Source organism: Pygoscelis adeliae, unplaced genomic scaffold (assembly GCF_000699105.1).
Source record: "Pygoscelis adeliae isolate BGI_AS28 unplaced genomic scaffold, ASM69910v1 Scaffold27, whole genome shotgun sequence".
In the NCBI taxonomy this organism is placed as follows: Eukaryota; Metazoa; Chordata; class Aves; order Sphenisciformes; family Spheniscidae; genus Pygoscelis; species Pygoscelis adeliae.
The window spans coordinates 3205678-3222524 of record NW_008825410.1 but is presented as its reverse complement, the minus strand read 5'-3'; the positions used below and the strand labels follow the sequence as shown (position 1 = coordinate 3222524).

Genomic DNA, 16847 nt, shown 5'->3' with positions numbered 1-16847 from the left:
GGGCCCGGCAGTTTGTTACCGGTAATTTCCGAACACCGCTCTTGTGTTTATTTCACTCCTTAGTGGGGTTTATTAAATCAGTTCCGGGGTGGTGGAAGCTGCTTGTTTACACTTCAGTGCCTTGTTTTGTGTCTGCCACTGTACGTTGCACCCTCTTAGTACCGTTTTATATGTTTCTGGCAGCACAAAGGGTCTCAGCTGCGAAGGTGCAAAAGGCAAAGTTCTCAGCCCAGCTCAGGAGTGGTTAGTGCTAAGCTGAAATGCACCGCAGGTTTTGTCCGCTTTATGGTGATGATTTATATGATGCCGATTGAAGCCAACGACTGAGAAAGATCTCTAGAGTTTCTCTATTTTTCCTTTTGCCAAGATGAAAAATTCTTTGCAATTTATATTTGAATGTTTCCTTCAAATTGGAGCGATTGTAAATTGCTCAAAGGTTATAACTTTTATAAATACGGAGGGAGATTATTCCTAACAGACTTCATTGTTAGAATGTTCATCCTGACATTCAATTTATTTTTGCTTTATTCTAAATTCCCCCTCTTTTGTGTTGCTAAGCTTTGTGTATTGTGTTACATCCTCTTGGCCTAGTTAAAAATTTCAATAAGCCTTCTAAACTGGACCACAAAAGCCTTTGTCCTCTTTTTCAGAGTACTAATAACTCTATGTTGTTTCATTAGTAAAAATTGCATTGTTACCCTCCTATACCTTTCCCATCCATGACAGCTGTGAAAATACAGCCCCAACGTACACAGATGTTCTTTGTTGTCTTCAGCATCATCTAATTCAGTTTCTGGCATTGGACTAGAGTTTGTTGGCAGCATTATCTCTGAACCTATCTATATTTTGGGTTATTTTTCCCTAGAAGTAATTGTAGTTCTCTATGCTCTATCTTGTTTGTAGATTTTCTGCCCACATATCTCACTTCTGCTAGCTTCTTTGTACTACTTTTTTTGTCTTCTATGGTGTTTTCAACTTTTAGTTTCATCTAAGAATTGATTCAGCATGCGGTGTATCCCTTAGTCCAGTTCATTAATAAAGATGTTAAATAAAACTGTGACTAACGCTAATCCCTCTGGCACACAGCTGGACACTTCCCTTCCAACTCAGTACATTGCCACTCATCATTACCCTTCGCTTATGGTCTGTCAGCCAGTTTTCAGTCTATGAGATAGCGTATCACATGCCAGCTCTTCGGAGTTTGTCCACAGAGCAAGATTTTTTAGAGAAATTGCATCAAACATTATCTCTTGTTGCTTTGTTCCACCAATGATTAAGTCCAGTTTTAAAATAATCAATTTATCTGATGTCTTGTTCATTAGTCAAGTCTTCTTTTGATTGGCGTTTTGTCTTAGTTTTTTCCTAAAACTAATTTTGCTTCCGTATTGTTTATGTTTCGTTTCTATTGTCTGTATTTTGCTTCTATGTTGTGTGTCAACGTCCAGCAAATATTTGCCAAGGTTCTCTTCCTTATTTGAAAACTAGAAAGGAAGTATGTGTATATGTATTTTTTTTTTAAGTCTAGTACAATACGTTAGAATGTAGAGCAAAATCAGCTAACGTTACAGTAACTTATCTACAGTAATAAGCCTGTAAAGAGCAATGAGGAAAGAGAACTAACTCTTCTTGTGTAGATTTCCTGGAAAGACTTTTAAAGGTGCCTTACATTTGTTCACTATCCTCACTAATTCCTTAAGAATTCCTTAAGATATTGAGACATATATCAGACAGACATGTTTATTTGGTGTTTCCAGGTATGATTTTTTTTTTCAAAGTATGTTCTTCATTAACGTTTTTGAGTACTTACTGATAAACTCTTTTCAGATGTTTCCAGTTGTTCTTTCTCCTTATGCATTTCTACATGCCAACATTTTATTAATTTCTCAGAATTATGGTTTTGGTAGTCTGTTACTTGTATGTTGCCATAGTGTCTGTGTTCATTTTTTGGTTTGAAGTCTAATACTTTCTGATCAGAGGCACCAGGCATCATTGTATCCTCACATGCCTAATTCTGCCCTCTTGCTGGAGTTCTGTACTGTTGGCCTCTCTGCTGAATTCTTTCTTCTCCAGATAATGACATTGCTGACAAAATTGAGCCTCTGAGATTTGTTTTAAAAAGATTTGTCTGAGGAATTGAAGACGTACTGTGAAGGCAGTAGGACAAGTGAAGTAGACCTTACTGCTGGGTGTCTCATTATTTGTGTGTAGCCACTAAAGGCAAGAGTTTTCCAACATGAGAGCCAAAATGATAGGCACCTTAAGAATTGGCCTGGCATTCAAAAGTGCTTAGTGCTAAGCAACTGCTGTTGGCTTAAGTGGCTTGATATTTTCCACTGCTTTTGGTCATGTATTATGGATATTTTTTCTTTAACTCAACAGTTCCTTTGATTCTTATCTTAGGGACTCAGAAATGTGTATAATTTTGGGAGATGGTGCAGACAGGCAATAAGTGTAATGATATGAATAATGCTACTGAGTTTTGTAGCTCTGCAGATAGTTTAAGCCAATCTCAAAACCCCTGCCGTTTGGATCTGTTGCCAGCCAAAGACTTACAGACAGTAGTTAAGGTTTCTGCAGTGGTACAAACATCACAAAGTATCTTTACCCTAGACAAATACTTACTTTACTGAATTTTATGATGATTTGATGTAGGGTTTTCAGTGTAGTTTTGACCACCACCTTTTCTGTGGTAGGATGGTAATCATAGGTATTCAGATATTGCTATTCGTGAGAATCTCCTGTGATCGTCTCCCAAAATTCATTGCAATTTTGTCATGAAAATCTTAATTGCTTCCTTTCATGCGTTTCTAGCTGGGGCGCGTCATGTATCTGCCTCCAGATTTCTGACTTCTTTCCTGCCGTATAGTACAGAGGAACAAGAATTTTTGCTTTTTCATGCAGTTTTTTTGAACTAGTGATGCAGAAACACATGGCATTGTAGGAGACTAGTGAAAAACAGTGATTAATTTCAAAACTGGGAGTTATTTGCTAGCCAAACAGTTTTCATAATTAAATTTAGTGATGTCTTTCAATAACCTATTTTGGAAAGTTTGAAGCTATTGTTTGAGAATTTGTGAAAGATGCTGGCTGCAGGCAGATCATCATGTATATATCTTCAGTGCCTGCTTGACCTGAGTGTCAAATTGGGAAGATAGGAGACAATAATCCTTGCTGATACATTAAAATGGAGAGGTTAGATTATGTATCTTCAGCAACACAGTGTGAATAACGAGCCTCAGCATAGGGCTGCTGCACCTGTCATTGCTGGAGGGCAAAGAGGCAAGTGGTTCCAAAGGGAACTGACCTTTTTCTTTCAGGCATTGAGTCAATCCCATATCCTAAGGCACACATTCTGCGTTAAAATTATTATAACTCTCCTGGTATTATGCTGAACAGCAGACTGGTGAGAATCTATGGAAAAAAACCATAAAATGATAGTGATGGTGGTTTGTGTATTGTTTTTAATTAAGCCTTTATAGGAAATATATTCTGTAATTTTGAAAGACATCACTAAAACAGTTAAGTTCTTTTCTGATTAAGACAAATTTAATTGAAGTTTAAAATAAAATTTTGAAATGTTGTTTGTCTGAATTAGCAGCTCGCTGGATACCAAAATGTAAATGACAATATTTATCACTAAATGTGATTCACAGAAAAGCTGCATCCTTTTAAATAACGTAATGTATAATACCATGTGTATCCACCGTCTGCTACCTCAGCTGAATTTATATCCGTAAGATCTGATTTACAAATAGACAACTTTCTGTTAAATTATTCACATCTCATAGTAATTGATCTTACAGAGTTGATCTTATGCTGGAGCATATTTGATCATAAATTCAATGAAAGCAGCCACCATCTTTGTGATGTTTGTCCAGCTAAATCCTTCAGTGAATAAAATAGTAAAGATGCCAGCTGTGTTTGTTTTATGATCACTGCTGCAATAGGAGGCTGGGAATACAAATGAATAAAAGCTCTAATTTTTTGTGTTGGATTTAAAAACTCAGAAACTGCAAAAAATTTAAATGGAAAAAATAAAATTTTTACTTCTGTCACATTCTCGTAAATGTATTGTTTGCTTTTTTGTTTCTATTGTTTGGGAATCCAGAGTAGTTTTAAAATATTGCTATTGGTTGGACCCTAACTTACAAAATCCAAGGAAATGTAGTAAAAAATAGATGAAATTTATGCTTTTCTGTCTGACACCATTGCAAGTTAAGAATGGACCATCATTTTTTGCATTGCCTTCTTTGGTTAGATTCTATAGCAATCTTAAAGCTCTGTTTACTCCTGTGTACTGTTAGTGTGCCTCAAACTAATTTCACCACCCTGGCATAAAAAATCATGCTCCAGATTATTATTGGCCTTCCTTCAGCATCGTGACTTTTGTAGACTAATGTTATATTCCTTTTATTTCTTTCATATTTGATCCTTAAAGTGCCCTTGAGTCAAGCTTTATTCTGCAACCATGAGGGCATGAATCTTTCCTGAGATGTTGACAGATAGCATTTGGTGAATATCATTTTTCTGTCAGATACAGCCTATGTCTATGCTGCTAACTAAAGCAGAGCCAGGGATTGTCTTCTGGCCCCAAGGCCATGTGGCAGACCTTAGCTACAGCTGTACTAAATAATACTTGGGCATGCATCTCCTGTGGGCTTTGTGTGGTCCCCATGCAGCTGCAGGTGCAATTATTATTTTTGGGGTATTCAGTATTAGTTTTTTAATCCAAAATTTCCAGAATAACATAAGACCAATGCTGCAGACCATGAGAATTGTATTTTCTAGCATAAATTGAAGGTAATGCACACCCTGCTTGTAGTAGGCTGGTAAATGCTGCCTTTTGGGAATGGTCCCTGGCATGGGTTGTTCCCTGAACTGTGTCTAGGAGTGGTTTTGGAGAATGCTAGTTGACATGGGCCAAAATAATCCAGGGGGCAATGTGGACACTCAGTAGCTGAGTTGTCAGGCTCTCTCCCTAGCCCTTCTTAATTTGGCGATACAGGCTTCAACAGAGAGGTTCTTACTATCCCCTGCCCCTTGCACACTTGAGCATATTCCCAGTGAAGTTTCTCCTCTCAGCTGGAATGCTGGCATCCTTTGTCACCTAGGCCTGAAGCGTTAGGCCTGTTTTTTATCTTTCCTTTCCTAGCCTGTGCATCCAGACTGCTATATATATTTTACAATTTTTTTTCTTTCCAGCTTTTCCAAGATACCTTTTTTTCCTTCCCCAACCAACTCTGTCACTCAGATCTTGATTATCGTAATATACTTCTCATGTCTTCTCCTGACCAACACCCTTTTTCAGATCATATAAAAAGCAACCAGTAAATTCAGTTTATTTTTTTGTGGATTGTTTAGCTTCCCTCCCAACACTGGCTGTTTCACTGCATTGTTTTTGAGCTCCTTCTTTTCAAAATCCTCCATAATTATGCCTCTTCCTCTCTTTCTTCACAAAGCTGTGTGTTTGCTCCTATTCTTATGTCAGTGATCCCTTACTCATATTTAGGCCTTCTCCTGTCCCCTAGGCAGACTCACAGCTGCGGTCTTCCTTTCAGGCGGGCTTGTGCCCAGATAGTGCATTTACCAGTTGTTTGTGGTCCTTTTCTCCAGGCTTCTTGTTCTCAGTTTGGAAGCTGCTAGGACTAGTCCTTGTCTGCCTTGAACACCTGCTTTCACAGAAGCTTAATATCCATTTAGGTCCCTAAAATGGGTCCCCTGTGTTTATTTACTTGCTTGTCCCAATTCAGTGGCAGCACACATGACCAGATGTGTCGCAGAGCTCCATGGATTCCACATTTCCATGTATGCAAAATCTTTTGAAAATCCACCTGCTTATTTTGGGTGATTAGGAGTGGCCTGAGCTCTACTGGTAGTCAATTTTTAGTGACAGTTGGCTCTTTGGGAAATCTGACCTTTAATGGTCACTATTACAGATAACAATTTTTATTTTAGTTCTTAAATCGCCTATGCTGATTTATGTCTAAATAGCAATAACTCCCTGCTTAGCTGTCTCTCTTTCATGCTACTTTGACAGGTTAGGATTTGCAAAAATAGTTCAGGATCCTTCCCTACTGCAAGCCAATTTCTGAGTGTCAGATAGCACTGCATCCTCACACATATGTGAGTACAAGCACTTAAAATCCACATATTTTAGCTATCAATTACTGAAATATATGGAATTTGTGGTTTGGTCATTCATCTCCAGCCTGTTTCTAGTTAAAAAGGCATAAACTGTTGTGTTAAATCCGAGCAACTCTTTTAAAAAGACCCTTCAATACAGGTACATGTGGATATGTAATGTTTCACTTTTTTAAAAAAATCAGTGCAAAGTCATGTTACATTTTTTCCAAAGTGCATACTACAGAGACATCACTGTTTTCTCCTTCAACAATGGGCTCGGTGCCTAAGAAACCCTTGAATAATTACACTCATTTCCTTGTTCAAGTTCAAAGTCAAATTCAGACTTCTTTTAACAGATTGGCACAAGCATATTTGTCTCTTAACAAGTATTACTGCTGTTGGTATCAGGCACTGGATTTTCAGTCTGCCAGCTTCTCCCCGCTGGAAGATGACCTAATGTTCCCTTTAGAAAGTATCTATCTCCATTAATGTAAAGAGAAAGAGTGGTGTGCTAGGAAGGAATGGCACCTTCTGCGCTACGATGCTGGTGTGAATGTGGTTACCCATCCCGTGATCTCTTCTAATGTCACCTGAACCAAGTACCTCAGGGTCAGGGAGCTGCAGCTAGTTCTGTATGATATAAGTCTGTCTAAATATCTAGGTATAATAATACATAATAAAGTATTTTTGACTGCATAGCTTTGAATATATTGCCCATATGCTCTCATTATAACCATCTTGGTCTCCTTCTCTCAACGTTTACTAGTTCTGCATCGTTTCCCTGCCATGTCTTAGCTTAGGAGTATAGTTGCAAAAAGACCAGGATGCCTGCTTGTACGTAATTGCTTAGCCTCATTGGGTTCAGCCAGGCGACTCATATATATAAAGTTAAATACATGCATATGCCTGGGGTCTGCCTTCCTGAGCTTTCTAGGCTTGGGGCATTCTCTCTGCCTCCAAATCTCTATCCACCTTTAATGAGCTGTATAAATAAATACAAAGTACTCCTGTTCGTTCCATATCCATGAAAATATATTTTATTAGCTGAGAGGTATACAATAATAGAAAAGATCAGACCCATCCGATGTTTTAGGGAGCTGCGGGAGGACAGGACAAGTAGCTGCTTCCAAGTGGCTGATGGATCTGAGGCCCCAGCAAGACAGATTTGTAGGTTAACTGTGATAAATGATCTTTGGCTTCACTGACTAAAGCGAGGTCACCCTTCTCGGGGCACTGCCTGCATGCTGCAACCTTGCAGCAAATTCTTGTTGAAGTACTGTGCAAACAGACCAGTTCTTATTTACATTAGAATGAAATTAAGACTTCTCAAACCCGAGATGATAAAATATCAGACAAGAGGGCAGAGATTTATAAGGCAGTGCTAATGTTTATTTACTAGAACTTAGTTCTATCTTTTTTTTTTTAGATTGCAAAAGGCAATAGGTCCAAAAAGACAGCTGGTTTTTCTTTCTGTAGTCATTTAATAAGGGAAAATACGGGAAACTTTGTTTACTGCCCTAGTGGCTGCACCCACTGACAAATTTGAAATTCAGAGTTTGGTTGTTTTTTCTTTGGAGTATTTTTTGCTTGGATTTCTTTGGAGAGAAACAATCCAGGTTGTCGAGGGTGGGAGGAGGAAAAGCAAAAAGCTTTGACTGCATTGTGTGCCAAAGGTTTATTTCAGCTATTTCTATGTTTTGGGGGGGGGTTATTCCCTCGTTTTCTTTGGCTTGTGTCCAGCCAGTGAGGAAATAAATATGTGAAGAAAGAACGCTATGGAATGTTAACTCCACTGCCTTATTTCTTCCTTTTATCATGCCCCAAGATTCAGTGAAGTTGATATAAATTCACCATGCCTTCTTTTAAAAAGCATAACAGAAAGGCATTCTTCCTTTAAGAGTCAGACTGTAAAAGGTGATTTTCTTTCACTCAGTTTGGTTTAAGCCTGTAAAAAGCATTAAGTGAAAAATCTGATATATTTGTTAGGGCATTTATTGCATTACTAACTTATATTTTCAGTTCTCAGTGAAAGGTTTATAGAGAACATAAACCTTGAAGAGTTTTTGTTCAGGATTAAAGATATATTTTCTCCATTTTCTGGTGAAATAATAGCTCATAAAATGATTGGGATGTTAGTAATTATTTTTAGCTCTATTTATTTTCCAAGGATATTCCGTTCAACTTGCTGAGGTCCACGATGGTGGCCGTAAAAAAACACTCTCCTGATCAGAAGATTCATGCCCTTTAAAGAATTTCAAAATAATCAAAAGCTTCTGATTAGATGTAGCCACCATGTTTTTGTTCTTCATTAATTAGACTTACAGCAAGCAAGATCTGCCAGTAAACTATAAATTTAGCATATTCAGTAGTATGTAGTCTGTAGTAGTCTGTTGTGGTGTAAGTAATACACTATGTCTTCCATAATTAGTATCTTTAATACTGGGTTAATTGGGATGCTGAAAGAATTAAAATAGCTGATTGGTGGTGGCGTATAAAATCAGAAAGAAGTAATTGCTAAATTCTTTCTAGGGCAAAATTGTGAGGCATGTTCTGATTAAAATTTCTTAGGAAATACTTTTTCTGGGAAAGATCTGTATCTGAGAGAAACTGCTGGAAACTGAGTGAAATAATATGAAATACTTCAGGTATTCTTCTTTTAGTTTAAAGAATTACTTGTGGTTTTAAACAGTAGCAGAACACTATACCCAGCAGTCATGTTGCCTGGAATATCACCACCTCAGAATTCCCAGGAGTTAAGGAAGTTATGTGATCATATCACAGAAAGCCACATTCTCAGTAGCTTAGAGTATGTTATCACTGGACATATATTGTATATTTGCTGTTTAAATAAGCTTATTTTTCTTTTTTCTAACATCTGCCATGCAGACTCCATAGTACTTGCTTCATTTGATGCTCCAACGTATATTATCCTGGCAAAAAGATACCTAGTATCAAATGTAAACCTTATTATGTATCAAAATGGTATATAACAAGTTGGGGAAATATCTGCAATATTGTTGATGAACAGTATTGGCTATCTTCATGCCCTAAGTTCTAAATAGTTTGCACTGGGTATCCTTGGAATGTTTCATAGCCCAGCATATTTATTCTGAGGCATCAAAGCAAGAGCTAGCCCAGATGCATGTCAGGCTATAGAAGGACAAAACCCAGGATACTGTTAAGTCTGTTGTAAATTGAGTGATTCTCTTTAAGCTTAGCATTTAAAGCTCAAATCAACCATATTCAGTTTTTAAAGGTGGTGTGTTCTGTAAGGGTGTTAATGTTCTGCTTCCTATATGAAGTGAACCTTGCAAGCTGGATATCGCAAGCAGTGTTGTGTTGTAGAAATACAGTAATACATCTGAAACGGACACTAAAACACATCAAATCTAGTGCAGAAAGAGTCAGGGAGAAATAGACTCATGTCTAAGATTTTGTCTTGAGTTACATTCAGTGATGACACATACAAATGATTTTATGATTTAGTCATGACTGAGCTTAACGGCCATTATCAAATGCGAATTGCCGTGAGAGGCTGGATCACTTCATTGTCTAGCTTAGGTGTGACCAACCAGAGTCTCTGAAGCCTCGTGTGACTCATGAGCAGTTTAAGTAAGCATCTTAATTCTCCATTCTGAGAAGTTCAGGAGCTGCAACTATAATTACGGTTTACCTACTGGGTCAGTAGATTCTTTTAAAAATTTACCAAGTGTATAAAAATCATATACCTAGACGTAAATCAATATTAATTAAAAGAGAAAAAAAAACCAGTTGCCTGTATTGTTAGAACCTTCATTTGTTACACTCACTTTTTTTCATGAAATGCTATTCAACTTGCTTGCTTTCCAGCTAATGGCATCTGTGCAACTGTCAAGTGAGAATTAGTTCGGACGGGTCAGGGTTACTATTACCTTTCTGGAATGCACTAAATGATCTTACCTCCACAGCTTTCCAAATGGGGCTCTGGCCTCTTTTATATCTACATTAACAGCAATACCAAAGAATCAAACACCGATACTTTTAGCTCTGTGCAATATCAGTGAATACTTATCATTGATTGTCATGGCTTTTACTTTAATAATAAACATTTTGACCACTTTTTCAGTGCTTCAACAGATCAAACTAATTTCTAAATTTCCAGAGAGATTGTTTCATACACCCTTATAGAAATCATGAAGGTCTGAAGACTGTGGAGTGCAGTGTTGTGCAGCAGCAGCAGCACAGAGCAAGGACAGATACTGGGAGCGGTATAGCCATGTTAGTGCAGGATTTACCCCAGCCTAGCTCATCGAAGAAGCCTGAGCAGGATGTTGCGCTAATGTGGCAATCTTACTTCTAGTGAGGTACTGAGCTAGAAGAATACAGTGGAACCAGGAGCCTAGCGAGCCTGGAGACCATGCTTTCCTGCCTTGCATGTGTAGAGAGCTCAGTGTTTCTGAATCTAAACTGCTGCCAGCACCTCAGTTTGGAAAGAAGAAGAGGGGCATAAGGTGTTTGGAGACATGCCTCCTAAAGAACGTGCACAACCCAGCACAATGTTAAGACTGCTGTTGGCAGCCCAGTCAGATGTGGGGGACAATCCCAACACTGAAATATGATCCCTGTCTGTGCCTGTGTTTGACTGTAGGTTAAATAATGTTGGCTTGAAGTACCACTACACTGTGCTGTAGAGCAAATTCTGTTTTTTGTGATTGATCAGCAACAAGTAAAACCCTGCTTCAGTGAGCCTTCAAAAGCTTTTGTCTCTCTTTGTTCATCAGTTTTAGTCCTCAGTACCCTCTGTGTAAAACACTGAGAAAAATGATAACGTCTTTACTCTGTTAGATTTTCGTCTTGAGGTGCCGCTTTATGCCTTCATCTGTATCAAAAGCTAAAAGCATCGCATCAAAACTAGCATTCACTTGTTGCGGTGGTTTCATGATGGCTAAATAATCTCTGCAGCAGCTTCGTGGAGGCACACCAGGCACATTAGGGAAGCAGCTCCTGCACGCTGGAGCTGGCACGTCAGGTCTTTGAAGACGGTAGGTGTTCTCGGCATGGCTGTAGCAACAGAAAAGTCTGTTGATATTTAGTAAAAAGGAAATGTTACTTAAGGTAGGCCCTGCTCCGATTTGTGCGCTGCGTAGCTGCTGCTAGTCAGGTTGCGCGCATATTCAGAGGTGCAAACTATCAAGGCACATGAGGGCATGTCCATATCAGCTGGTCAGAAGATAATGAATTTGCAAAGAAAACATTAACTACAATATACGGCGTTGGCACAGTTTTGTGTCAGAACTCAGGAGAGGCCTAAACCCTCATACAAGGGGGAAAGACTGCCGTCCTCAAGCATACTGGGTGAAAGTGGGGAATATGGCCCTCGTGGCGGTGCGATGGTAGGTGAGATACCCCAGGGACTGTAAGAGAGCCCTGTTGTTGAGGGGGCACGGCGTCCTCTGTGAAACGAGCCGCGAGGGTTACCATATGGCTCGTCTGATTTGCACCAAGACGTGAATTTTTTTGTTTTTTCTCTTCTTGCCATTAAACTTTAAACTCTGCTAAATGGTGTGATTGTTCGGGTTAACTGTGGTTTTGTCTTTCAGCACTTCAGGTTGCAAGGGATTACTTAGAATAAAGAAGCAGAGCTGAGATTTCCAAAGGGAATTAGGTGCCTCACTCCTCTAGGCCATGCTATAAATTGCAGTTGAGAAATGAATTAATGATATGCTGCAAGAGTCGTATCTTCACACGGAAAATATGCACAGTAAACGATTTTTGCTTTGGGAAGTATTTACCTCATGCTGTTAGGAGTATATAGACAGCATATTATCTCCATTTGTTCTAATGCCCATTTGTCTTAATTATTAATGTGAATTTGAGCTGCCTTCTTCATTGTATTTAAAAGCAAATCACCCCAAGTTCAGAAGTTCACTGCACATGCCCAAAACTTTTTTTTTCTCAAGAGCTTAAACCAAACTTCAGTGATCTTAGTCATGTTCTGCTTGACCAAATACTGACCTTCCTCTGCAGTAGAAAGACATTTAAGCCTGTTTTCTGAAATTAAATCAAATTCTTGTAATCCAATGAGATTTACAACTGCTCAAGTCTAGTCAGATTCATATATGTTTAAAGTGAGACAGCTTCATATGGTGTTTGTTTTTCTTGAGCTAAGGCTGTATATAGCATTTGGGATTAAGTTGAAAATCGATGTGTTTTACAAATGTCATCAGAGTAGGTCTGTAAAAGTATTCCCAATATTTCTCAAAACAATATCTACGTATTATTTAATACTTATTGCTAAAGGTTTCTCTGTATTCTGCTGTACGCCACATTTTCTGAAAGTATGTATGCTGTCATGGCTAGTAACTATTCCTCAGTGATTAGTGTGACAGTAAGTGAAGCGTGAATATTGAGACTTGCCATATCATGCATGCCAAGTTCTTATATGGCCCAACTGCTGTGAGACAAAACACACTATTATGTTTTAGACACAAAGCCATATTGTATGAAATTCCATCCTGTCACATACTGAAGGAGGTGTATTTAAAAATCAAATCTTTTCTTTTTTTTCTTTAGTTCTTTTTGTTAACTTTTCTGTATTAGATACTTAACTACTGAACCTCATCAGAAAATTCAGCCTTTGTCCCTGTTGAGGAATCATGTTTCAAACTTACATCAGACAAATTGTCAATGTTTTAAGGAGGAGATTTAAAGAGATTATTGGCAAAAAAAAAAAAAAGAAAAAGAAACAAAACCAAACGTTCCGACGTTCCAGACCGCTGAGGTTATGCACTGAATTGGTTTCTCCAAACAATTCTGATGTAGTAGATGTAATTTAAATACATGATCATACAGTGCATTTTTCATAAGTGGAAGAATAGCTTGTCCTTAAACAAAGCAGCAAAATTAGTCATGCATTCCACTAAGGCATCGGTTTTAAGACTGACAACCTTAGGAGCCCACATGCATATGCTTTTTGCAGTGTCCACTGATTTCCAGAAGTGACCTTCAGAGAAGGCATGGCTTTTGGAGAAGAATTTTTTCATTGCTCTGCAAAGCTCCGTAAACAAAGCTAGAACTTTGATGTAGAACTTTAAAGATACAGCTGAGCCTAGCTAAAAGTGATGATTTGGTCCATGAGTTACTTGGATGATCTTCTTCGGCCTGTATTACACAGGAGGTGAGACTTGATCGTTATGGTCCCTTCTGAGTTTAAAATCTATAAATGCTTGGGAACATAATACTAATAATGTAGCAACTGGAGTCTTCAAAACACTGTAGAAATAACTAAGACATACCTGCCCCCCGGCACTACTCGGAGTATTATCAGGGCAGGTAAATGTAATAATTATAGCAGATTGAACTATTTTTGCAGACTGTGCAATGAAGATACATCTTTTTTCTATTTATTAATTATAAAACCGGTTCTAATTTTGACTGATTTATTCACAATTATTTCATTAGTTGATGTGATTATGTTGCAGCCCTAGATATTTTTGTTGGGTTTATATTGTATTAATGTATAATCTGCTGATTATTTGATACTTATCTTTGGCTTCTTGATTGGTCTCAGTAAACCAATATCTTTTTTGTTTCTAAACTGGGAACGTGACTTTGGCTTCCTAAACTGATCCTACTCAGACTATTTTCAACTTATATTAGTTAATCTGATTTTCTTGCTAAAAAAAGATCTTAGCAGTATGCCAGGGACGTTGATGAGCGTTAATACAGTCAGAACGTTGGCACTACTCTGTTCAAGAGCACCGAGGAACTAGGGTGTCATCATCCGTAATTTCACCTGCAATTCAGAATTCATTAACGTTTGAACGTTCTTTTCTTTTGCTTTGCCTTCCTTAATTAGCATCTTCACTATACGTATGGATCAGCTAAGGAATGGTGCAATTCTTATACCGGAGGGTAATATTTCACTACTTATTTAAGTGACCTCATTTTTCTGACTTAACAGCAGGTTTCATTCAAGACAGAGCAAGTTTACTATGGCTCCTAAAAAGGATACAACTACTTCTGTGGGGAAGAAAATACATTGGTGAAATGATTTGCCAGGACCTCTGAACAAATAATTGGTGCAGGTGGGATTAGGACACAAGGCAGGCCTCACAGATGCAATATAATCACCGGTCCATGGGAATTTTGGATGTGTAGAAGAATTAATACCAATTCTCCCTGAATATTTACCCCTCCTTTTCCTTTCTTTGTTAAGAATAGCCTTTTCTCCTGGTATTTTGCTGTGTTCTGTAATGAACTTTCCTGTAATTTTCAAAAAAGTCGAATGAAACAATTTCTACAATCTGGTAGTTTAAGGAATCTGGAATTAATCCTGTTGTAGAATCTGATTTATAGGCAATGACTGTTTCATTCAAGATGCCTTTATTATGTCATGAACTGAAAATGAAAACAGACAATTTAGGACCATCAGAAATACTAAAGTTTAGCTATCTGTTTAACCTAGAATAACAATTCCAAATCCTAATCCTGGGAATTCTGTAAGATTATGGCTGATGAGAAATAACATCCTGAAGTGGTTGGCACTTCTGGGCAATTCATCCCTGGGTAATTTCTGGACAAATATCCTGCCTGTTCTCAGGAAGAGATCAGATAGGCACAGTATTCAAAAATTCCTATTTAGCATACAGTTGCTAGAAATTAAAAAGACACAGTGGCATATTTCTTGAGTCATTACAAATATCAGCATATCATACATATGCCAACACGCAATTTAGCAGAGATGCTTTTGACTTTTAAATTTTTTTTTCACATTGAGTGTAATATGGGCATGGACAAAAAGCAGTATCTATGACATTTGTGACTTACTTACTTAAATTTTTCACTGTAATAACTTTTTTTTTCATTTAGTGTTTTCAGTGTTATCTCTTCTTTGTTGCAGAGATAGTTTTCACCTGTGCATACACTGACCCTTATAAATTATGCCACATCAGCCCAATATTAAATATGTGAAAATAAAAAAGTAACTCTGTTTAATCCATCTTCCTTGAATGACTTTTCAAAAAGTCAGCTTGAGCTGAACAAAAATGAACATTTGCATGAAACATGCTGTAGGATTACTGATTTTAGAGGGTAACACCGTCTTTTTCAAATACTGCGGTATTTTGGACTGCAGTCTACTCTGTTTTGGGAAACAGTGCATTGAAAAATAGGAGACCTTTTATACACTTTGGCATTTCTACCTGACAAGAGATCTCTACTGAGCAAAGGCATGGTTGAATTTACCAGGGTTACATACTACTAATAGCAACACAATGTCGACAAGATTCAGCATCTCTTTTTCGACTGCATATTACAATGAGTTTGGTGGCTTTGGAAATTTAGGAGGCAGCTGTAGGTTACTAGACCCAAGCCACATCTTGCTGGGTACCGTTTTACTCTCTCCTGTCCAAATCTATTATTTTTAGTTTATATTTTCTTATAATATTCCCAAGCATATAGCTCCCAGTAAAACAACGAGTTTTCTCAGACTTCCCTAGGTAGCTTAGAAAAGATAATGCACTTACTTACAATGTAATGTTTGCATTGCATTAACACCTAATGAAGAGTCAGTGGCCTGCCGTGTGAATATATGAAAAAATAAGAAGTCCGTACTTCCTGAAAGACAAATGTCTTTAAGAAACATGATGCATATGTTGCGTGTTAAGCATCACTGGATTTTAAAATTTGATACTTCACAAAGTTGTATGAATGCTGCCATTATTTTAAGCTTGGATTTCATGGGTTTAGTTAGATAAAATTAGTTAGATAAAATTTAGTTAGATAAAAATAACCATTTGTTTCCAGCGCTGTAAATTTTCAGTCTGTCACTCTGCTCAATAAAATGTAAATGGAAGAATCGAAACCGTTGCTTTCAAGATCCCATTGCTCATGATATTTTAGCGTACTAGGCAGGGCATATGTGATATGGTATATTTTATGCTCTATATTTGTAAAATTTATATGAATTTTGAGCTGTCAATGCAGAAATAATGTATTGACTCCCTAACCTGAGGAATATCTTGCCTGGTAGTGCTCCCAAACAGACTTTGTCTTTATCCTGGCTGGCTGGATAAAACCTGGTGTTTCAACTGTGCTGACTGCAGATGGAATTAGTAAACAGAATAATGAGATTGTTTTACAGAAAAACCTTCTTGTTTGTGTTTCAGGCTGAGCTATGTGAATCACGCGGAAGATCTAGCCTCCAAACTACTCCAGTGTTTCCCAAAGAACAGATTGTCAGCACAGGCAGCCCTGAGCCATGAGTATTTCAGTGATCTGCCCCCACGGCTATGGGAGTTAACTGATAGTGAGTATAACCACCTCCAAATCAATTAAAAACAAAGACGCTAGTTCATACAGATGCATGTGTGTATGCTAACCCTCACAGGCAGACAGCTTCATGGACCTACACAGCCACACACAAAATATGTGAGTGCAATTGTGTAGCTTGAAATTACATAGTTAGCTTGACACAGGAAAAAATGAAATTTTTTTTTTTTTTTTTTTGCTATCTCTGCTCTGCAGTCTGCAGCCAGCTATCTTTGTATTTGATTATGTGTGCAGCCAAGAGAATTATCTGAATTGTCATAAAGCAAAAGGCAAAATACAATTTACATATTTAGTGCTTTTCACTTTATAACATACAGTACTTCTTAACTAGCTGTAGCATACAGGATAAAAATCCAGCCGTGTTTGATTCACAGAATCTGTATCTGTTATAACAGTAATTTTTAAGAAAGGAC

The 16847-nt window shown here is 37.8% G+C and overlaps 1 protein-coding gene across 1 annotated transcript in view; it reads left to right on the top strand.

The window, feature by feature from the left end:
- The window catches only part of CDK14 (cyclin-dependent kinase 14), a 321566-nt gene that overhangs the window by 235273 nt on the left and 69446 nt on the right, over nucleotides 1-16847 (top strand). The window contains exon 14 of the mRNA XM_009330527.1: nucleotides 16272-16411. Within this exon, the coding sequence (XP_009328802.1) occupies nucleotides 16272-16411 (140 nt within the window). The remainder of the gene's footprint in view (nucleotides 1-16271; nucleotides 16412-16847) is intronic.